This window comes from Salvelinus alpinus, chromosome 5 (genome assembly GCF_045679555.1).
Source record: "Salvelinus alpinus chromosome 5, SLU_Salpinus.1, whole genome shotgun sequence".
NCBI lineage: Eukaryota > Metazoa > Chordata > Actinopteri > Salmoniformes > Salmonidae > Salvelinus > Salvelinus alpinus.
The window spans coordinates 57,464,269-57,488,468 of NC_092090.1; the positions used below are offsets into that span (position 1 = coordinate 57,464,269).

General features: G+C 41.7%; 2 protein-coding genes across 35 annotated transcripts in view; one reads left to right on the top strand and one right to left on the bottom strand.

Annotated features, from left to right (window-relative positions):
- The window catches only part of camk2b1 (calcium/calmodulin-dependent protein kinase (CaM kinase) II beta 1), a 94,090-nt gene extending 87,207 nt beyond the window's left edge, over window positions 1-6,883 (top strand). For all 32 annotated transcript variants that reach the window (XM_071402427.1, XM_071402432.1, XM_071402419.1 and 29 more), the window contains 4 exons: window positions 1,060-1,135; window positions 1,638-1,732; window positions 2,088-2,321; window positions 2,454-6,883. In XM_071402427.1, the coding sequence (XP_071258528.1) occupies window positions 1,060-1,135; window positions 1,638-1,732; window positions 2,088-2,320 (404 nt within the window). In that variant the 3' untranslated portion in view covers window position 2,321; window positions 2,454-6,883. The remainder of the gene's footprint in view (window positions 1-1,059; window positions 1,136-1,637; window positions 1,733-2,087; window positions 2,322-2,453) is intronic.
- Window positions 6,884-8,752: 1,869 nt separating this feature from the next.
- The window catches only part of LOC139576376 (retinol dehydrogenase 14), a 183,784-nt gene continuing 168,336 nt past the window's right edge, over window positions 8,753-24,200 (bottom strand). Inside the window, exons 1-4 of one of the 3 annotated variants that reach the window (XM_071402458.1) lie at window positions 17,873-17,988; window positions 13,808-14,050; window positions 13,182-13,484; window positions 8,753-9,601 (exon numbers count right to left, since the gene is read on the bottom strand). In XM_071402458.1, coding sequence (XP_071258559.1) covers window positions 9,342-9,601; window positions 13,182-13,484; window positions 13,808-14,006 — 762 coding nt within the window. In that variant the 5' untranslated portion in view covers window positions 14,007-14,050; window positions 17,873-17,988 and the 3' untranslated portion in view covers window positions 8,753-9,341. The other 2 variants (XM_071402456.1, XM_071402457.1) reach the window with 2 other exon arrangements.

Below are 24,200 nucleotides of genomic sequence, written 5' to 3' on the forward strand. Positions count from 1 at the left end.
GACCCCAGAGTGTCAGCCAATCAGAAGGCTGTACTCACGGTATAGTATAGGGCATGTTGTGACACCACTCGTGTTTGGTAAGCACTCCAAAGCCCTAACGAGGGTTTCTCTAGCATTATATATCAGGCGAGGCTGGCCTCTTGCCGAGCTCTGTTGGGTAAAAGGGGCCTCTAGGCTTACTGGTTTGAATAGATTGTTTTGGTGGGTTTGCAGCGTGTTTTGAGTTTTGCTGTAAAGGCCTTTATTTGCTTTAGGGTCTTTGGATCCTACCTAGGGGAAACAAGGAAAACACAACTAACTGTGTGCTGTTTTTTTGTTGGAAGTGAAAATGGTGAGTTGTGTGGTGTAACATGTAGCAACTAACATTCACTGCAGAGTGATATTATGCTAGAGTTATCAACTGGTTGTGTTTGTTTGTCGTTTTGGTGTTGGTTACAGTTTCTTTTCAATCGCTGTGGTGCGTTTTCAAAAATCTTAGTACAAAACTCAGAACTTGTAACACTTGTAACGCAAGTCTCATATTCAACACATTTCATTGTTCATTCATTGTGTTTGGATACATCTTTCACCACACAAACATTCATCCAAAATATAAGTTTACTGTGAAATACTATGAGAACATTGATTTCATCACCAAAACACAACATAACGATATCTTCTCAATGTAATGTGAACATTGCATTGTGAAAAGCAATTACTTTATATGAACGTGTATTACAATGCGAAACATGTATTTCTAAATGAAACACTGATTTAAGTCTGGTGAAAAGGAGAGTATATGAATTTGTGTTTTACTTATTCAATTGAACATGTGCTTAGAGGTATGACATAACTGCCTTTTTGATGATCATTGTGAAAGTTGACTAAATACTTTTGAAAATTGCACCAAAGTGATTGAAAAAAAACTGCAATACAGGATTTGTTGCTTATTATAAGCGTGATCAAGATTGTTGGTTTGTGTGTGTGTTTGTGTGTCTGAGGTGGATACTGTGCACATTAACTGCACGCAACTAGTTCTCTCCACTGTGTGTCTGACTCTATGCTGTGTTCCTCCTACAGCACGCAAACAAGAGATCATCAAGATCACTGAACAGCTGATCGAGGCTGTCAACAATGGAGACTTCGAGGCATACGCGTGAGTTCATCTGTGTGTGTGTGTGTGTGTGTGTGTGTGTGTGTGTGTGTGTGTGTGTGTGTGTGTGTGTGTGTGTGTGTGTGTGTGTGTGTGTGTGTGTGTGTGTGTGTGTGTGTGTGTGTGTGTGTGTGTGTGTGTGATGGTTAGAAGAAGGATTTTATGATTGATAGTCATTTTTAGTGTGAGCATGTATCAGAATGTGTGTGTGCGTCCATGCGTGCCTGTATGTGTACGACATGAATGCGTGTTTCTGTAACGGATGTGAAATGGCTAGCTAGTTAGCGGGTACGCGCTAATAGCGTTTCAATCAGTTACGTCACTTGCTCTGAAACCTAGAAGTAGTGTTTCCCCTTGCTCAGCAAGGGCCGCGGCTTTTGTGGAGCGATGGGTAACGATGCTTCGTAGGCGACTGTTGTTGATGTGTGCAGAGGGTCCCTGGTTCGCGCCCGTGTCGGGGCGAGGGGACGGTTTAAAGTTATACTGTTACATTTCCTCTCCCCAGTAAGATCTGTGATCCTGGTCTGACCTCCTTTGAACCTGAGGCCCTGGGCAACCTGGTGGAGGGAATGGACTTCCACAGATTCTACTTTGAGAACCGTAAGAACTGCAGAGATGCTTTATATTCTATTGGGGGAAACACATGCACCTAATCCAGCATCAAGGATTGGGGGAGCACCAGAAAGCGATATCATACTGTAGTTTGGGACTCATTTTCTTGAAGGACCTTTTGATCTTTAGATATAGAATGACCGAACCTATTCTCTCAAATCACCATTTTAATTTAGTGTTTTACTTTCTGTGTCCCTTTCTTTACCATTCTCCCTCCCTCCCTCCCTCCCTCCCTCCCTCCCTCCCTCCCTCCCTCCCTCCCTCCCTCCCTCCCTCCCTCACTCACTCACTCACTCACTCACTCACTCACTCACTCACTCACTCACTCACTCACTCCCTCCAGTCCTGTCTAAGAACAGTAAGCCTATCCACACCACAATCCTGAATCCCCACGTCCACCTGATTGGAGAGGATGCTGCCTGCATCGCCTACATCCGCCTCACTCAATTCGTTGATGGCCAGGGCCATCCGCGCTCCAGCCAATCAGAGGAGACTAGGGTATGGCACCGCCGGGACTCCAAGTGGCAGAACGTTCACTTCCACTGCTCGGGTGCGCCTGCCGCGCCACTCCAGTGAGGTGTGTAGAACATGTTTGTGTCATGTGTGTGTACACACATTCACAGTCATGCACAGACACACTGTTTTGAAAACTTGTTTTCAGGAATATAAGACGTGAAAAGTCTGTTAAATTGTGTCTCCTGTGTTTCAGGAGTAGAATGCCATAGCCACATCTAACACGAGTGCTCTGCTGGAGAGAGAGAGAGGGAGAGGGAGATCAAGTCCAGTGTCGGGTGGCTCTGAGTCCGCAGCGCCAGACGCCTCCCACACTAGTTACCTAGCATGCATCTCTTTTTTACGACTGCCTGTCGCCACCCGCCACTGTACCCACTAACAACCATCTCAACAACCAACCAACCATCCGACAACAATCTATTGTTTTTCCAACAACAACCCCCTTCTCCCCCTCAAGCCCAAACTTTGGACAGTTCACGTTTTGCCCCTTTTCTCCAACCCCAACTCCTCCAACACAACCACTGGCTAATATTGGGCTGTGGGTAGGGAGTGTTTCAAGGGGTATGATGGGGGGTGTTGGGGTGTTTTCTTGGCCGCATTGTGCATTTGATTCTTTGTCTTATGTCACATGATGTTCCCTCTTCTTCCTCTTGTGAATCTTCACTTGTGTTGGGTAACACTACACAGGAAATACAGTATGTAAAGTTTTAAGTCAAATCTATTATTATTATGATTATTACTATTACACAATTGAAATTGTATATGTAATTTGTATAATTCAAATGATTGATGCCAGTGGTTTCTAGAGTTGAAGGAAATCTTTAGTTTTCTCTATCTTTTTAAGGAAGCATGTTGTTTTTCAATATTCACAGTGGCTGTTTTCTATTGTGGCTTTTAAGTGACAAAATGGTATTGGCAGTTTTTGTATAAGCTCCTTGCATTTAATCTATTCTATTATACTAGACCAAAGCTCATGTTTAAGAAAAACAACGTTGGGGAGGAGGGGGGTGTTTGACGTGGTGTGGAGGAAGCGAGTGTGTGAATGTTAGAAGTGTGTGCGTGTGTGTTTCTGTGCGTACGTGTGTGTGTGTGTGTGTGTGTGTGTGTGGTGTGTGTGTGTGTGTGTGTGTGTGTGTGTGTGTGTGTGTGTGTGTGTGTGTGTGTGTGTGTGTGTGTGTGTGGAACCAGGTACATGGGATTATTAGTCCACAGGTGGCCGGTTTGATCAACTGGTTTGAATTTTCAGCTTTGTAATGTGAATAGCTGGAAATGGGGTTGGCTTGGTTTGGTGTCTTCCGTCGTCTGGTCACAATCAACTGTACGAAATGAGATTCAACAGTAACAGAAGCTTTTATTGTATTTCACATTAATCATGTTTTTGCCTTTGTTGTGTTTATTATTATTATTAACATATCTCAGAGGATAGACCTACCGGTTCTCTCTTACTCTCTGGTGTTGGCTGTTGGTGTGTGGGAAGGCTCTGTGATCCCCAGTGCTCCCGGTGGTTCGATTAGGTATTGCAGTACACTGCACTGCACCTCCTGCACTGCACTGCACACACTGCAAATGAGGCCTCTATAGAATTTTACAGCCGCTATAGAACAAGTGAATAAACAATAACACAGCAGTATTATGCTATAGTGTCCATACATATCAGCTTCACTACTTATTATTCAACATCTTAAAACAGTTTTGCAGTCTCTTTTAAACAGTACCAGTACCTATAACACCTCTCACATCTCATCTTTCTGTACAGGGATACTTTATAGAACCTTTGGTGAGGAGAGATGAAGCCTTTACACACTTAAATCCATACTGCGTCGCAAGGTGCAACTGTCCATTCTCTCACATGTCAACCCTGAGCCAGTTGCACTCTGAACCTATATAAAATCTGGAAACTGCATCACTACTGAGGTCCTGCATTGCATAGAGCCGTGCCTAGGGCTCCATGCCTGTTTAATATGTTTAGTGGAGTTTAATGGAGAGCTAACAGGCAATGCTGTTGGTTTGGAGAGATGTGGGCCTGTGCAGTCTGCAGGTAGCAGGTGTTTTTAGTGGTGAGGTCAAGTAAATGTGTGGGTGTTTACGTTGCATACACCTTGTCCCTCTGTCCTGTGGTCTCTAGTTGTTGCTGCTCATTTTAGAGTGGAGAAATGTGACTGAGGTCTCAGGGTATCCAGAAGACTGTGTGTAAAAGGGGATAGCTCCTGTGTTGGTTTCCCACATGATGGAGATTTTAGAGGAGAGAGAGGCTTTATTTCAGCGGTCCTATCAGTCCTCTGCCTTCAGTCCACGACTTACAGTTGTTATGATTTTTATGTATATTATTATATTTTCACATTTGTAATATCATCTTCATTGACTTGTGTTACTATTGCATGTTATTGACTAGTGTTACTACTCATTGTGTTTGTGCCAGCGAGAGATGGACAGGTGGATTTACATGTTATAGGAAGAGATGGCTTCACACACCCATGTATATGTATATGAAGAAAAATCAGCTCTGGAGTGTTTGGTAATGTTGCAGGCCGACTATATCACAGTCGTTGCATTTCATCAACAGATGGTTTGCGTGTCACATCGTGGACTGTGCAGTCGGGTATCCGATTACTATAATATATTATAGGATGGGGTTAGCTGATATGTTAAATGCCTATCCAGACGCTGTGAGATCTGTCAGGCGTCTGCAACATATAGCTAGCCAGGAAGTTGATCGAAGTTTCACATTTTGGATCTAAGTGAGTGTTTTTTTTTTGCCGTCCTACCACCATAGTTGCTATGCCTGCCTGTGATTGGCTGCCTTTGGAAGTGTCTCATCACTATTGGCCCGACAATTTTGTCCATCTCAATGGATAGTGAGGCGGTCAGCCGGTTGGTTAGTCCTCAGGTTTATATTTATTTTATTATTTATTTATTTATTTATTTTATTGGTCAGTTATGTGCTTTTTCTTCAATGTTTTATTTAGTTTTCCCCTCGATATACAGCTCACGTAAATGTTAAATTACTCTCTGTTGCATTGTGATTTGGGGCGTCAGGTAACCTAGTGGTTAGAGCGTTGGGCCAGTAACCGAAAGGTTGCTGGATTGAATCCCCGAGCTGACAAGGTAAAAATCTGTCGTTCTGCCCCTGAACAAGGCAGTTAACCCACTGTTCCCCGGTAGGCCGTCATTGTAAATAAGAATTTGTTCTTAACTGACTTGCCTAAATAAAGGTTGAATTAAAAACAATGTAAAGGGAGGTCCTCTTCTAATGTCCCTAGAAGTGTTCCTGAGTGATCGAGCTAACCAACCATGTGAACCGACCTCTTCCCCCTCTCCAAAAAAAAAGAAATAGCAGCATGTACAAAGCAGCATGTATTAACTAGCATCTTAGCTGGCATTTCTTTGCATGATAGTCAACAGGACACTAGTTTTGGTGTTAACCCTGATTTGTCTTCTAATCTTTCATTTTCTACTGAATGCTGGTATACTAAACCTTTCTCAATCTATTTTCTGAGCTTTTTAAGTGCATAAAACTATTTTTGTCTCGAGACGACATAACAAAGATAGATGAGAGGCTGACTTTGATATTGATGATTATGACAAGGATGATGATGATGAACATGTAATGATGATTCTATAGCATGCTTTTATATGGAGCTCAATGTGGTCAATCCAGAGTGGTTTACTTTTATACATACAGTAGAGAGAGGATCACCTCGAAACCATAAGCATTTCCAGTGACTCCTTCTCAACTGAACTTGCATGTGGACTTGGGGGGAAATCCTAACTTCCACTTAAGTACATTTTTAACAGAGTATTGCATTGATGTCACTGGTACTGTAGACTAAGTGGACATTTTACTTACAGGGAATGCATAATCTCAAACAGCAACAATCAAAGATAGTAGAAAATGGAGTAGGCCTAGATGGGCTCAAAGATGCCCCCTGGTGGTTAAAGTGAGCATTAATGGCATGCACTGCGACGTACTGGATCCTAGCCACAGCATACTGCACAACAGTATGACACAACTTTTAAATGAGGAACCACTGTAAATGGAAGTTAGGATTCAGCCCTTTGAGAGGAACAGCACTTAATAATGACTTACTCAAAAAGGATACATAAAGAACACCTGCAGTTCCTCTGTAACCCCATTAGAGAGCACTCTTACATGTAATTAAGCACAACTAGCTGATAGGGGGGCAGATTTGTCTGAGATTGTAAAGGCTGTGGATGCTGAAGTAACTTTCCAAATAGCAAACTTTTAAGCAATCAGTTCCAATAGACTATGTTTCGTTTAGTTAATTTTGGAAACATTTTAAACAATAGGAATACAAAGTGCATCCATCCAGTGACTAGACCACCTGTACTGACAACACTGAGCTAGTATCTCTCTGTAGTATTTATTTAACTATTTTCCTTGTCCCTCTGTTTAAAAACTTTATTCAATAACTTCTCTGCAGTTGGGTCTTAGTTTTGTTTTTGTCCATTTGGGTTTCTTCTGTAGAATATATTTAACCTATATTTCTCTGATTCTTCTGATTATTGTGCTACCCCAATGTGCTACATGTGTTTCTCAAACTTAAGGAAATGTGTTAAGGTGTTATCAATAAAATGACAATTTAAATAAAAATAAGTTAATGATCATCTTAATGGTCAGACTTCCTCCTTTGCTTTTTATTGATGAGAGGAGAAATCTGTTTGTTTTTCAATGGTTAATCCAATACAGAGATTAGCAAATAATATTACAATAATATAATGTTGACAGTGTAACTGGGCTAACAGTTTATACTTTCGATTCATACATAGTTTGATGTAACAGGATGATGATTCATGTTAAATAATATGTGATATTATTCAAATCAGAATATCATATTTGATATTGATTAGTAAAGCATATACAGATAAAGCATAAGGCTACCCATATATTATTCATTCAATATTTAAAAGTCAATATTTATTTTGAAAAATTATTTTAGAAATAACAAAAACTAATGAGATAGAAATCAGACCTCTGGAGAAATTATTTACAAATACAGACAATCTCAGATCCTCCCTATGTCATCATCTCTCTATAAACACACACTGTCATATTACTCTCCTAGAGTTAAACTTGAACTTATCACAGACATTATGCCCTTGGCCTTTGTCCTCTAAGTCCTATTCAGTGAAATGAGTCTTGTGTAGAAATCTGGTGACTTGTAGTACAAAGCTTATCTATTTCTTTCATGAATCTTCATAACAAACCAGAGGAGGTTGGTGCCACCTTAGTTGGGGAGGACGGGCTCGTGGTAATGACTGGAGCGGAATCAGTGGAATGGTATCAAATACATCCAGCACATGGTTTCCAGGCGTTTGATGCCATTCCATTTGATCTATTCTGGCCATAATTATGAGCCAGAACAGTTACATGTAGATGACGGAAACCCAGCAGTGCAACATCCCCAGCATGAGCAGGGTTACAACCCAACCATAAAAGCATTACTCTGTGATTCACTACGCATAAATAAACAGTTCTTAGTGTGTATTACCAAAACAGAAAAACATATTCATTAGAAACCAAAGCATTAATATTTATCACACACACACCTCATCGGGACTACATTGCTGTCAGAGACACCTCTGATTGTCAGATCTGTATATCAGGGTAGATAGTATCACCGGGCTTTCCTATAGAGAAGTATGGGAACAGTTTATCAGTAAACGTGTCTTTACGTGTAGATGTGTGTCATGCCTTTGGGTTCGTAGGACACCTCCCCGCTGTCATAGTTCAGCTGAAAACTGATCCTCTGGGGTCTCCTTAGAGGGGGAGTCTTACCGCCTGCCCAATACTCACTGCTCTTCAGCCGTAAAGCCGAGACTCCATACTTTAGGCCTATATATAACTCCATCTTCCTGTTGACTGACTCTCTGGTCCCCCATCTCCACCTCCCAGCTGTGCTTTCCTGAGCTGAACCCCTCAGAGCCCAGTTCTTCTCTGGGTTGTCAGGGAAATGCTGCCTTTTGCCTAAAATTCTCACCCTGGTCAGACCATCAGACAGATATAGCCTACATTCAGCAGTGTTGGGGTCCAGAATCACAGGAGTGTATCGGACGATCCCTTGCATCTTCTCCCAGACTCTGAAGAAGGTTACCCAGGTGTTTGGCCACAGCTATCACCGCTCCTAAGACCAGCTGTGGATCCTGCAGTGTGCACTGTAGCTTGTCTGGGTGTGTTTTTAGTCTGTGAGAAATGACATCTTCTTTTTTGGGGGAGTTTCTGCTCCAGTGCAGTGCTGTTTTGAGATCATTTCTGTATCTCTCTGGCGATCATCTTTCCCGCCTCCTTCTCCCTCAGTGCAGCCAGTCTGGCCTCATCTTCCTCTTTCAGGAACTGGTGAAGCACATCCAATTCCCCTGATCTGTTTCTCTGTGGACACCAGCTGCATGCTTCTCCTACCGAGTGTTCTGAAATGTGCTCTACTAAACAACACCACATTCCCTGTACACTCAGAAGAAAAAGACATCAGACAGGACTTTATTGCCACAGATTTTATTGCAACAGAAAAAAAAGCAGCCATGTTTCACATCACCATTCAATTGTTTCAGGACAGCAATAAAAAGGCTAACCATAAAAATGTTAAACAATGCTTTCCCCATTCATAAAAAGAAACACAGACATACTTCACAATAAGGTCCCCTGAAGACAAATAAATGTTTTTTTTAAACAATAACAAAAACAATAAAAGTAATTTCAGGCTAGTTTGACCAAAATAATGTTCCCACAAATTTCTTTCTTGCAAAGCTTCATAGTATAATTTGATCGTTAACATTTTGGTCTACTGACCTTCTTAATGCTTTGATCAAAACATTAACAGTCAGTAACTTTTATTCATCATAACAGTGAAACATTGCAAGCCAACAGTGTGAGGGAATGTATTTTTTATTTGAGTCATTAATATTTCAACAAACCTGGAAAACACTCTTGGACTGGAAATCCAAAACTGAATATCATACCCCTTAAACCATTGTTTTTGTTTAAAAAAACAGTAGTAAAACAGAGTGATATTCAGTGAGTATTCCAGGCTAAAAACGTCTACAAGCCTTACGAAGCCTTCATCCTTTCTCAGGCCAGTTTGACCAGCCCCTCGCTGGCCTCCCACAGTTTTTTGGCCACACCGGCGTCTCTGGCGAAAGGTCTCAGCGTGGCGGGCTGGCAGTCAGTGAAGTATCCCCCACTGTGCTTGGCAGCCTCGTCCGACACGGCGCAGTAGACCACGGTCTGAGCGCCCATCTCAGACGGCACGAAAAACATGAACATGATCACCTGCACCAGCATACGGAACAGGATGGAGTAGTGATATGTCCAACTGCTCTGAACATAGCCTGGAAAACGGAGGGAGATGTAAGTGTGATGCATAAAATAATTCCCACATACTGATTCTGTGCCCCAAAATGGGGGTATCCAGTAGCTATCCTTGTTTTAAAATGTGTTGTCTTTTCTTTTTTACGTTTTTAATCACTTACCAATTAACTTTCAATCGACAAGAGTTGTGCCTCCATTTTCTGAAACCATGTCTGTGTGCATGCCACTGTGAGACAAATAGTCAGCCCATCTCTTCCATCACCCTGGCCGTTTCATTATATGACTATTTGATCTATAGCTATGACTGTATTCGTATATAATCTACAGTATACAGACCAGTGTTTCCTCTGGAAATTGTAGTAGCAGAGGGCGGAGTTGATTTTATATTATAAATGCTTCAGTATACAGTATACTGTGCAGATTAGAGAAAAAAAATAGATCACAATAAATTGACCCATTTTGCTCAATAACTATGTATTTTTTTAATGCAGTTATTTTCCATTAGCTGCAGGGCTCTAGACAGTTTTTCCAGTGCCAAGTAAGACATGATAGAAGTTAGCTATTTCATCTAACATGAATGCTGGTTAAGATGTTTTATTGTCACATACACCGGATAGGTGCAGTGAAATGTGTTGGTTTACAGGGTCAGCCATAGTACTACGGCTCCCCTGTAGCAAATTAGGGTTAAGTGCCTTGCTCAAGGGCACGTCGACAGATTTTTCACCTTGTCGGCACGGGTATTCGAACCAGCAACCTTTCAGTTACTGGCCCAACGCTCTAACCCCTAGGCTACCTGCCACCATGATGGATATTATGATGTGCAACATGTCAAAATAGAATTATCAGATGTATTTGCTTGCATCTTTTTTTGTGCATATTGGCCTAGGCTAATATATGCTACATAAATAACCACCTAAGGAATAACCACAGTAAAATGATTGTCCTACAAAAACTTTCCATGGGTAGGCCTAAAAGCTACTTCATGTATTCATCGCAAATGGCGTGCTCCGTTCCGTTCTGCCTGCGCATTATCTAAATTACATAGGCTACTCCGTTTGTAAAGTGGTGGTATTTCCTCAAAATGAAGAGTTGAGAAATATGTATACTTACAGAAAGCTGAGACTATCCCCTAAAGCTTGGGCCCCCTCACAGGATAGCATATGAACATGTCATAAGCCATGGAAAAACGTTTAGAATTAAACTAAATTAGCTGTAAAACTGCACATTTTTCTCCCATGGCAAAATGTGTAGAATTGCAGGAAATTATCTTTAAAACAGAAACATTTTCTCTAAGAAGTTAGCTGACTAGGGGAAAGGGGAGAGGGTTGACCAGTGCAGGCAGGTTACATTTTTTAAATGTTTTACCTTTATTTAACTAGGCAAGTCATTTAAGAGCAAATTCTTATTTTAAATGTTCAGTGGCAGAACAACATATTTTTACCTTGTCAGCTTGGGGATTCGATCTTGCAACCTTTCGGTTACTAGTCGAACGCTCTAACCACTAGGCTACTTGCCGCCCCAAAAGGTTGAGACTTTACTAATTGAGAGGTGAGGATGAGGAATGACAAAGTTCCTAATATGTATTCCGTAACAGTGACTGGCACGCTCAGCCTGTCTCTCCAGTGACTAGAGAGCAGTATCGAGGACGGTGCTGTACCCGGACTAAATAACCTGCAGAACGATGTTGTACCAGGACAAATGATCTACAGTGCATTTGGAAAGTATTCAGACCCCTTGACTTTTTCCATATTTTGTTACGTTACAGCCTTATTCCAGAATGGATTAAATTGTTTTCTCTCCTCACCAATCTACTACACACAATACCCCATAATGACAAAGCAAAAACAGTTTTTTAGAAAAAAAGGAAATATCAAATTTAAATAAGTATTCAGACCCTTTACTCAGTACTTTGTTGCAGCACCTTTGACAGCGATTACAGCCTTGAGTCTTCTTGGGTATGACACTACAAGCTTGGCACACCTGTATTTGGAGAGTTTCACCCATTCTTCTCAGCAGTTTCTCTCAAGCTTTGTCAGGTTGGATGAGGAGTGTTGCTGCACAGCTATTTTCAGGTCTCTCCAGAGATGTTCGATCGGGTTCAAGTCCAGGCTCTGGATGGGCCATTCAAGGACATTCAGAGACTTGTCCCGAAGCCACTCCTGTGTTGTCTTGGCTGTGTGCTTAGGGTCATTGTCCTGTTAGAAGGTGAACCTTCGCCCCAGTCTGAGGTCCTGAGCACTCTGGAGCAGGTTTTCATCAAGGATCTCTCTCTACTTTGCTTCGTTCATCTTCCCCTCAATCCTGACTAGTCCCTCAGTCCCTGCCGCTGAAAAACATCCCCACAGCATGATGCTGCCACCACCATGCTTCACCGTAGGGATGGTGCCAGGTTTCCTCCAGACGTGACGCTTGGCATTCAGGCCAAAGAGTTCAATCTTGGTTTCATCAAACCAGAGAATCTTGTTTCTAATGGTCTGAGAGTCCTTTAGGTGCCTTTTGGCAAACTCCAAGCGGGATGTCGTGTCTTTTACTGAGGAGTGTCTTCCGTCTGGCCACTCTACCATAAAGGCCTGATTTTTGAAGTGCTGCAGAGATGGCTGTCCTTCTGGAATGCTCTCTAATCTCCACAGAGGACCTCTGAAGCTCTGTCAGAGTAACCATCGGGTTCTTGGTCACCTCCCTGATCAAGGCACTTCTCCCCCGATTGCTCAGTTTGGCCGGGAGGCCAGCTCTAGGAAGAGTATTGGTGGTTACAAACGTCTACCATTTAAGAACGATGGAGGCCACTGTGTTCTTGGGGACCTTCAATGCTGCAGAAAGTTTTTGGTACCCTTCCCCAGATCTGTGCCTCGACACAATCCTGTCTCGGAGTAGTACGGACAATTCCTTTGACCTCATGGCTTAGTTTTTGCTCTGACATGCACTGTCAACTGTGGGACCTGACAGAGACAGGTGTGTCCCTTTCCAAATCATGTCCAATCAATTGAAATTACCACAGGTGGACTCCAATCAAGTTGTAGAAACATCTCAAGGATGATCTAAGGAAACACGATGCACCTAAGCCCAATTTCGAGTCTCATAGCAAAGGGTCTGAATACTTATGTAAATAAGGTATTTCTGTTGTTTATTTTTAATACATTTGCAAACATTTACAAAAACCTGTTTTTGCTCTGTCATTATGGGGTATTGTTTGTAGATTGATGAGGAACATTTTGTATTTAATCAATTTTAGGTAAGGATGTAAAGTAACAAAATGTGGAAAAAGTCAAGGGGTCTGAATACTTTTCGAATGCACTGTCTGTACAGAGGAAAAGTGAATGTGCATAACAAAACTGTATTGAAAGTACGTTTCGTAGAAATACTATGTTTTTGCAGTGGCAGCAATGATTTTGCCATGGCGCAGGACCACAGCTAAATTAATACATCGGAAACACTGATACAGACACTAGTGCATCAAGCCTCAACAGGGTGCACAGCGTAGGTGGTCACCCCTTTCCTCTCTGTCTTCTTGGCCATTAGATTATTTTAAATAGTCATAATCTATCATTGTCTCAGTGTGACAAATTTAATCTAAGTTTACAGTAGTGCTTCAAGCCTCACCAGGGTGCACAGCGTATGTCGTCACTCCTTTGCCCTCCATCATTCTACCCAGCTCCTGGCTGAAGTAGATGTTGGCCAGCTTGCTGCGGCAGTAGGTGAAGAAGGGCAGCAGGTTATAGTTGAGGTCCTGGAAGTCTAACTTCTGGTACTTGTAGTTGGAGCAGGTGAGCGTGACCACGCGGCTGGGGGCCGAATCCTTCAGGCGGCCCAACAGTAGGTTGGTCAACAGGAAGTGGCCGAGGTGGTTTACACCGAAACACATGCTGAAGTTGTCCTCCGTCCAGTCCAGCACGCTGGGCATGGCTGTGAGTGAAGGGGGGAGGTTAGCAAGCGAGATTGCTTAATGTTTGAGTTTACTACCTCTGCTCTGAATGCCAAAGAGTCTAAGGCAGGTGTGTCAAACTCATTCCATGGAGGGCCTAGTGTCTGCAGGTGTTTGGTTTTTCCTTCAATTAAGACCTAGACAACCAGGTGAGGGGAGTTCCTTACTAATTAGTGACCTAATTCATTAATAAAGTACAAGGAAGGAGCGAAAACACGCAGCCACTCGGCCCTTCGTGGAATGAGTTTGACACCTGTGGTCTAAGGGCTTCTTTATGAGGGTGTCACAGACTCCTCTCTCTCACCTGCGTTGTTGATGAGGATGTCCAGCCTCTTCTCTCGCTGAAGGAAGGTCTTACAGAAGTCTTGTATGGAGCGCATGTTGGCCAAATCCAACTCCATGTGATGGACGTTAACGTTGTGACCCCTGATCTTGATCTCCCTCACCGCCTTCTCAGCCTTGTCCACGTCACGGCAAGCTATGATGACACGGGCACCTCGCATCGCCAAGGCAACCGCCGTCTCTTTGCCGATGCCAGCATTGCCACCTAAAAGAGACAGGTAGGGAGGGAGAGAATGGATGATGATTATTATTACAAAGCCATAATGTCCAATGATGTAGCTCTAATGTACAGCAAATGTTGTGAAATAGACTACAAACAGTCTAAAAAAACTAAACAGTGATAATATATTAACGTGAAATAAGAGGATATCATCAATTAAACATCTGAATAAGGGGGGTAAGGTTGCTAACAGCACTGTGACTTTAAAAAAATACATTAATCCTCCCTCTGAGAGGGTTTACACTAGATAGCACAGCCACAGTCAAAATTGGCTATATCGTATAAATTCATAAAAACAAAAATGAGCTTTTTGGTCTTCATTTCAAGTAAGGATTAGGCATAAGGTTAGCAGTGTGGTTAAGGTTAAAATAAAATTTTAAGAGAAATTGTAGAAAAAAAGCTGAGTTTATGCCTTTGTGCCTGCGGTAACTAGTAACAACCCTAAGAGGTGTTACCTGTTTTATTTCATGTTAAAACTTCTTCAGGCTGCAGGGGCAGTATTGAGTAACCTGGAAAAAGGTGCCCATTTCAAACGGCCTCGTACTCAATTCTTGCTCGTACAATATGCATATTATTATTACTATTGGATAGAAAACACTCTCTAGTTTCTAAAACCGTTTGAATTATTTCTCTATGTGAAACAGAACTCCTTCTGCAGCCCACTTCCTATCCGGAAGTGAGATTTCTGAAAGCGAGGTCTCTGTTCAAGAGCTTGCCTATAAATGGGCATGTCACTTAGGCCTATACATACACGTCATACACCTTCCCCTGGATGTCAAGAGGAAGTGAGAGCAGAAATGAGTTGATTATCTTGTTCTGAGGTGGAATACATCATCTTGGAATGAGGGGTCCGCCATTTTTTTTTTTTTTTCGAAAGCGCGAAGTTGGACCTGGAATCGCCTTCTGGAAAGCTGTCGTTATGGGCGAATACAATCTCCGGCTTAGATTTTATTTGATACATGTCACAATATCATCCTAAAGTATGTTTTTTCAATATAGTTTTATTATATTATTGACATTTATTCGGGACTTTAGGCGTGTTGCGTTGTATGACTTTGTTCACGAAGGAGAGGTTAGCGCCGCATGGCCAGTGTGCTTGCTAATTCAAGAGGGAAAGAGTTCGTTCTGAATCCAAACCAAGACGGTTCTCGACAAAGGACCCCTTGTACAACATTCTGATGGAAGATCAACAAAGGTAGGACCCAATTTGGGATGCTATTTCATATATCTGTCGAACTGTGCTATCGCTACCGATTACCTGGAATCAATGCTGTTGTGTGTTAGCTATTGTAGTAAGCTAATATAACTCTATATTGTGTTTTCGCTGTAAAACACTTAAAAAATCGGAAATATTGGCTGTATTCACAAGATCTTTGTCTTTCATTTGCTATACACCATATATTTTTCTGAAATGTTTTAAGATGAGTAATTAGGTATTTGACGTTGGTGTCTGTATTTACTCTGGCTACTCCCGTGCTATTTCTGACTGTAGCTGTGATGGTAGCAGTAATGTAAAACTGATTTATAGCTCAAATATGCACATTTTTCGAACAAAACATAGATTTATTGTGTAACATGTTATAGGACTGTCATCTGAGGAAGTTGTTTCTAGGTTAGTTTGGTTGGTTCTAGGTTAGTTAGGTTGGCTTTGTGCATGCTACCTGCATGCTACCTGTGCTGTGAAAAATGTCTGTCCTCTTTTGTATTTGGTGGTGAACTAACATAAATATACGTGGTGTTTTCGCTGTAAAACATTTTAAAAATCGGACATGTTGGCTGGATTCACAAGATGTTTATCTTTCAAATGCTGTATTGGACTTGTTAATGTGTGAAAGTTAAATATTTTAAAAATATATATTTAGAATTTCGCGCCCTGCACTTGAGCTGGATGTGGTCATAAGTGTACCGGTGTCGGGCTTGCAGCCTGAAGAAGTTTTAATAGATCAATTCATGCTTCACTCAACCTTTGCAAGTGGGTATTGTATTAGCTAGCACAGGAGTTTTCAAACTGGGGTCTGCGGCTCCCCATGTTTTTTTTTATGTGAAAAAATATATATTTTATGAATATCGCTAGCTGCAACAGAATACCACCGTGGACACCATTCTTATGTCTCTGCATCCAGTATGAAGGAAGCTAAAGGTAGTTTCACAAACCAATGCTAACTAGTGTTAGGGAAATGACTGGAAATCAACAGAAACAGTTAGCAAGCTAGCTGTTCCTGTTCATCTGACTCTGAGGAAAGGACTTCATTGCCAAAATCTCAAACTATCCCTTTAATACGGAGGAAATTACAGTAATTTGAGCCATTTACAGTGTTTTTCTGTATAGAAAATTCTTAGGCGTGCCATGCAAGTGGTAATTTTCAGAATGGAAAAACAGGTTTGGTGTCAACTTAAACAACCAAAACAAGATAGAAAGCATATAACTATACATATATTTTTTTTACAATACCATCTTTGAGAACTAACAATCAAATAAAAGGTAGACAGTCAGGGAGTATAGAACATTCCCAAAACTGGGTATTCAGGGGAAATGCCCAATGATTTTGGTATATTGCTTGAGCAGACGAACACATCATTTCCCTTGGCAAAATACATAGAATTGCAGAACATTTGTTTTAAAACAGAAACATGGTCTTTCAGCTCCATGACAAACTGTATCATTGCTGGGAATTAGCTTCAAAACTGCGAAATGTTCTCCCAGATCAATAGATTTTTTTTCTTTTAGAATTGCAGAAAATGTGCTTTACAGCTAAATGTTCTCTATGCCACCAAGATATCTTTCTAGTTTATACCTGTCACTCACAGGCGGTTGGTGGCACTTTAACTGGGGATAACAGGCTCGTGGTAATGGCTGGAGCAGAATATTTGAAACGGTAGCAAGTATAGCAAACACATGGTTTCCATGTGTTTGATGCATTCCATTATTACCTCCGTTCCAGCCATTATTATGAACTGTTCTCCAATGTGGTCACAATAACGAAACTGTAACGTTACCAAATCTATTAATTTTAAAATGTTTATTACTTCTAATTGCCATCATCATATACCTGATGAGAAGACATGATTTCAATTGTTTTACTAATGGGGGTCGCCGGTTCGACTAGGTGGCGGTCCCTGGGCAAGAAAACCTTTGAACTAACAGACGTACTGCCAGAAACTCTGTGGTACTGATTGTAGCTACGCTATGTGCGATTGGCGCTAGGTCTACATAGCTAAAACGAGTCCATTTCGGCGCATGCGCGGCTACTAGGTTAGCCAATTTGCTAGCTAGCTATCTATCTAGCTAGCTATCTATCTATCTGCCTTACCAGTAATGATAACTGTTTTCCCATCCAGTCTTTTCAAGTCCGTGCAATATCTCCTCATTTTCATCCATTTCAAAATCAAATAGCAAACTAATGAAGTAATAATCGTATACAAAATATACATTTTTGTAAGCAAGCTGGTTAGCCACATAAAATAATCATGGACGCTCTTCTTGCAATGACGTCAATGAATGAACTGAAAACTAGCTAGAGGCTAGTAAACTGTAGTTAGCATTCTGGTCGACATCAGACACGATACATCCATGGCGTACATAGAAACGATTCGTCTTCGTCTTAGTGACAGTTCATAACGAATTCCCATTTCCCTACCAAACAATAAAAGAAAAACTGCTCCAATAACGTATTTCAATATATATTGATAGCCAGTTGCTAGCCTGCTAGCTCACAGACAATGTGTAAATGCGCATGCGTGGAAACACTCCGCAGTTCAGTTACGCCACAATTCGTTGTCTATGGCATCAAGCACAGGGCTACTTACTAGAGAAGGCTCAATTCCCGTGGGTCGCAGACAAAGATCAATGGGGCGTGGTCGGCATCTTTCATGCTGCGGGCTGTCAAACAGACGATTTTGGGATTCAAATATTGTTGTTGTCCCACAGATTATTTGGAAACGGTCGTCTTTCTGCTTTGTATGCGTTAGCCTACCTATTGTATTAAAAGCATTTTTTTCGCATTGTTCACACTAGTTTGGTGTGCGAGTTTAAACGCGTCTATGTGTGATCTCATTGAAAAATAGTAGACTGCCTACATGTTTGGAGAATCAAGTGGCAGTTCAATTAAACATTACATTAATTTAAACATGATTAGACTGTAGTTTACTACTGTGTCTGTAAATACCGGTACATATTTGATAATGGAAAGAAGTGAATGGCGCTCAACCAACGTGAGTCGAGGTGCAATAAATTGTTTTAATCATTATTGAAAAGGCACAACTCGCGCATAGGATGCGCCTTTTCATTTTCAATACCCTAAATATGGATTACCCATTTATTTGTCTCTGCCTGTAAATCGTTCTCCTAAAATGTAGGCTACATCCTATATGCAAAACGTAGCAAGTGTCGCGGTCATCATTCTTGCTGCTTCAAATTCAGTAGCCATAACTGCGATATCAGATGCTCGTGTGCATGAGCCGAGAAGCACCGGGAAGTTATCATTCCAAGGAAATGTACTTCATAAATATGATTAAAGTATAGTTTAGGCCAATACATTGCCTAGAAATAAACATTGATCACCTATATTTGGGGTGGCAGGTAGTCTAGTGGTTAGAGCGTTGGACTAGTACCCGAAAAGGTTGCAAGATCGAATCCCCGAGCTGCCAAGGTAAAAATATGTTGTTCTGGCCCTGCCCCTGTTCCTTGGCCGTCATTGAAAATAATAATTTGTTCTTAACTGACTTGCCTAGTTAAATAAAGGTAAAATATATTTCCTCTTCTGAATGTCTTCCCATTCCTAAAAGGTAGGCTATAAAATAGCTCTAAGAGAAAGTGCAAGTCTCTTCAAACTACATCTAGCCCACTAATACAGTTAGTCTTATATAATGGGCCACATGAGAATCTCTGGTAATTTAACCTGTTGCGCAATTGAAATTGCCTATAGGTCGCAAATTGCTGGGACAATGGCTGATTGCAACACAAACTCAATTCGTGCAAATTTGTACAAAAGGTATTTCAGCAGATTTCGTGCGTTTTTGTGTGGCTTAATTCATAGGAAAATAAATGGGGGGGAAACTTCAGAATTTAAAAAAAAGTTATTTTAGCTATGCATGATGGGCATGATGCCGTTTTTTGTGTCTCACATTTATTTATATAAAAAAAAACAAATGTGTTAACAACCCAATATTGTTAATCAACCATGTTGTCACTGAAATAATTATAATATAACCAGTAGCCTTACGTAGTTTTTTATTTATTAATGCCAATACTGTTTTCTATGCTTGTTTTCGCCTAATACTTGATGATTTTCACATAAATTGATTCCCACAAAAACAAACAAAATCTGCTAAAAAACTTTTGTACATGTTTGCACGAATTGAGTGTGAGATTGTGTTGCTGGCAAGTGCAGGTGGGGCAGAGCAGTTTGCAAATAATGTCATTTTTAAAATAATAATCATTGAAATAATAAAGCCGCATACAAACTTGGTCTCTTTTTTGCTTTCTTTGGTGGTGGGGCAGCCAGTGGAAAATACAGAGCGTAGGGGCTGGTAATGTTCTCTACTTTGGCTCCGTATTCTGTCACTCATAGGGACACTACGTCACAGCAAAATCTAAGGGTAGAGATCGAAAATTCAAGCTGCCATAGAGTTACATTAGAAGTGCCCATCCAAGAAGGCTCAAGGTCATTGGCCATAGATAAAATTAAGTCAAGTTATATCTACTGTAACTTTGATTGGACTCATGTCAACATCATACTTTCAAAATCTTAGCTAGCAAGCTAGCAGTCATTATCATGAATCAAGTCGACAACCTACTGGCAAATCCTTTTCAATCCTTGTCATATGAAGAGAAATTATGGATAATAATAATAGATCACTGACGTCATCATGATTCAACCTTGTTTTTTCCCCCAGTTGTCTTGAAAGCACCATAAATCCAGAGACTTTGATGACAAAATTTGATGACAAAATTTGCTCACAAAGGACCGCCGCGCCACCTTTCTGTTCAAGTGAACACAGCACAACAAGGTGAGTCCAAAAATGTATTGTATGCTGCTGCATAAATTATGTAATATGCCAGGGAGATATGTATACTGTCTGTAGCTAAGAAAGTAATACCCTGTGTATGTTGTGTAGTAAGCTGTTAGTAGCCCATGTGCCTCACCATAATAACTTGGTCCCTTTCCCCATTTATTTATCCTACGGTTCTGACTTGATGTACAGGGAGAATAATGTAAGAACGGCCCAAGTTCTGAATTCTGTCGCTGTACATTTCAAAAGTGCTGAACAAATAGTTAAATTGACTATGTCCGTCCTAGCTCGCTCATTATTGTCTTAATCAAAATTACGGATTGCCTCTTATCCGCTCGTCGTCCTCTTATGCCATAGTTTTTACATCTCAATTGTCAGTAGAACCCACATTTATTTAAGCAAGTCAGTCATATCAGCTATGTTTTTTAAAAGGCAGTAAATGAGGCTGAATTAACTGTTTCGCTGCCAGACAAGGCTCTGCTGATAACCAGGTGTAGCAGTGGTAAGGATTCATTCCATGGTGCTGAAAAGAAAGCTCTGCTGTTGGGACAGCTTTATGTAGGCCCAAACAGTTTGTATCACAACTCAGGATAACACCCAGATGCAGACACAGGAGGCAGATAGTTAGAATCTCAAAAATGTATTTTTCCCCAGGCAAAGGGCAGGTCGAGGGCAAGCAGTGGTTGGTAAACCAGGTCAGAGTCAGGCAGGTACAGGACGGCAGGCTGGCTCAGGGTCAGGACAGGCAGAAAGGTCAGAACCGTGAAGACTAGAAACAAAACTTGAAAACAGGAAAAAATGGAAAACACGCTGGTACGTCCTGAACAAGACAAGACAAACTGGCTACAGACAAACAGAAAATGCAGGTATAAATACATAGGGGATAATGGGGAAAAGGAGAGACACCTGTTGCACCCCCCCCCCATTCACTTACATTTTACATTTACATTTAAGTCATTTAGCAGACGCTCTTATCCAGAGCGACTTACAAATTGGTGCATTCACCTTACCTCACTTAGTCCTGCATGTTGGAGCTCTGAGCCTGAGATGTTCACTGTACAGACAAGCACAAGACAGGTGCAGATTTTATTTTACGATTCAGTGTTTAATAGTCACAGGTTTTGTGTTCAGGGTTGCAGGTGTGATTGCAGGGTACAGTGAACATCTCAGGCTCAGAGCTCCAACATGCAGGACTAAGTGAATGGGGGGGGGGGGGGGGGGTGCAAGTAGCTGACTAGTGGTGGCCATTCAGCAGCCTGATGGCCTGAACGTAGAAACTATTGGCCAATCTTCCAGTTTTTGCCATGATGCTCCTGTATTACCCTTGTCTGAGTAATTGAAGCGGGGAGAACAGGGCATGGCTTGGGTGGCTGAAGTCCCTGATGATTTTCTCGGCCTTCCTGCGACCCCTGGTGGAACTCCTCTTTATATTTCTGTTGGTCAATTATTAAGCCATTACTCCAGTACATAGGCGAGAGGCAAGTGCGCTCCACTACAGTAGATGGTGGTAATGCACCGTAAGGTTGGATGCCAGCTGCCCGATAAACCCCACAGAAGAAGAAGTGGCTGGGGCGACAACGGTAACTAGCTATAGCTAGTACATACCGGTAGAGTGTCCTTCGTCCCCCTTGCCTGTCGGGCACTGTTTTCCCACTGTTCTGGTAATGATGGCGAGGGTAGGTGTTGGCAAAAGGGAGGGAAGGACACTGTGCTAGTTTAGCCAGCTAGTCCTAAGTAGGACTCCGGTAAACAGCAGGCGGGAGGCGGGGGTGACACCGTGTGCTAGTACTGCTACAGTGGGGAGAACAAGTATTTGATACACTGCCGATTTTGCAGGTTTTCCTACTTACAAAGCATGTAGAGGTCTGTCATTTGTATCATAGGTACACTTCAACTGTGAGAGACGGAATCTAAAACAAAAATCCAGAAAATCACATTGTATGATTTTTAAGTAATTAATTTGCATTTTATTGCATGACATAAGTATTTGATCACCTACCAACCAGTAAGAATTCCGGCTCTCACAGACCTGTTAGTTTTTCTTTAAGAAGCCCTCCTGTTCTCCACTCATTACCTGTATTAACTGCACCTGTTTGAACTCGTTACCTGTATAAAAGACACCTGTCCACACACTCAATCAAACAGACTCCAACCTCTCCACAATGGCCAAGACCAGAGAGCTGTGTAAGGACATCAGGGATAAATTGTAGACCTGTACAAGGCTGGGATGGGCTACAGGACAATAGCCAAGCAGCTTGGTGAGAAGGCAACAACTGTTGGCACAATTATTAGAAAATGGAAGAAGTTCAAGATGACGGTCAATCACCCTCGGTCTGGGGCTCCATGCAAGATCTCACCTCGTGGGGCATCAATGATCATGAGGAATGTGAGGGATCAGCCCAGAACTACACGGCAGGACCTGGTCAATGACCTGAAGAGAGCTGGGACCACAGTCTCAAAGAAAACCATTAGTAACACACTACGCCGTCATGGATTAAAATCCTGCAGCGCACGCAAGGTCCCCCTGCTCAAGCCAGCGCATGTCCAGGCCCGTCTGAAGTTTGCCAATGACCATCTGGATGATCCAGAGGAGGAATGGGAGAAGGTCATGTGGTCTGATGAGACAAAAATAGAGCTTTTTGCTCTAAACTTCACTCGCCGTGTTTGGAGGAATAGAAGGATGAGTACAACCCCAAGAACACCATCCCAACCGTGAAGCATGGAGGTGGAAACATCATTCTTTGGGGATGCTTTTCTGCAAAGGGGACAGGACGACTGCACCGTATTGAGGGGAGGATGGACGGGGCCATGTATCGCGAGATCTTGACCAACAACCTCCTTCCCTCAGTAAGAGCATTGAAGATGGGTCGTGGCTGGGTCTTCCAGCATGACAACGACCCGAAACACACAGCCAGGGCAACTAAGGAGTGGCTCCGTAAGAAGCATCTCAAGGTCCTGGAGTGGCCTAGCCAGTCTCCAGACCTGAACCCAATAGAAAATCTTTGGAGGGAGCCGAAAGTCCGTATTGCCCAGCGACAGCCCCGAAACCTGAAGGATCTGGAGAAGTTCTGTATGGAGGAGTGGGCCAAAATCCCTGCTGCAGTGTGTGCAAACCTGGTCAAGAACTACAGGAAACGTATGATCTCTGTAATTGCAAACTAAGGTTTCTGTACCAAATATTCAGTTCTGCTTTTCTGATGTATCAAATACTTATGTCATGCAATAAAATGCAAATTAATTACTTAAAAATCATACAATGTGATTTTCTGGATTTTTGTTTTAGATTCCTTCTCTCACAGTTGAAGTGTACCTATGATAAAAATTACAGACCTCTACATGCTTTGTAAGTAGGAAAACCTGCAAAATCGGCAGTGTATCAAATACTTGTTCTCCCCACTGTAGCTATCCCAATGGGATACTCCACTCGTGAGTAATTTATTTTATAGCGGTTGTGACAAATTGATCGGTTTCTGTTTTCTTCCCCCATATTTGTCTCTAGCTTTTGAATGGTTGGGTATTAGCTATTACGACCCCATGCTTGAAAGCTATGACTCTCAGGAACACAAACATATCTTCTATTTCCCCTGATGCTCAAAAACCATGCAGGACACGTTAGAAGAGACTGTGAAAAACAACGCAATTGAAAACGATGGCAATGCATATATTTTTTTTATACACACAATTATTACCTGATGATCTTCCCTGATGTTTTCCTGAACTTTCCAATACCTTTCTGATGCATTTCACTCACTTTGTGATGCAAATGTTAGAAAATCCACCCATATCCAAGACATTTGACATATTATCTTATTAGCCTTATGAACATATAAACTTGGTTGCATTTAGTATCTGTGCTAGAATGGTTAGAAAGTCCATAAAATAAAGAAACAAATGCTATACATCGGTATTGGTCAATATTGCAAAGAAAATCAGCTCTACAGAGATATCTCTCCCTCCCGCAGAGGGGGAGAGGTTTGGAGGTGGGGGGTTTTATGACCTCACGCCCATTGTAAAATATAAGGCAGCAGACCAACTCCTTTCTGGTCTTTAATGTGAGAGGTCAGAATGTCTGTGTGCCTTATGAAGAGTTTACAGCCCAAAACTAAAACATCAAATAAATTTA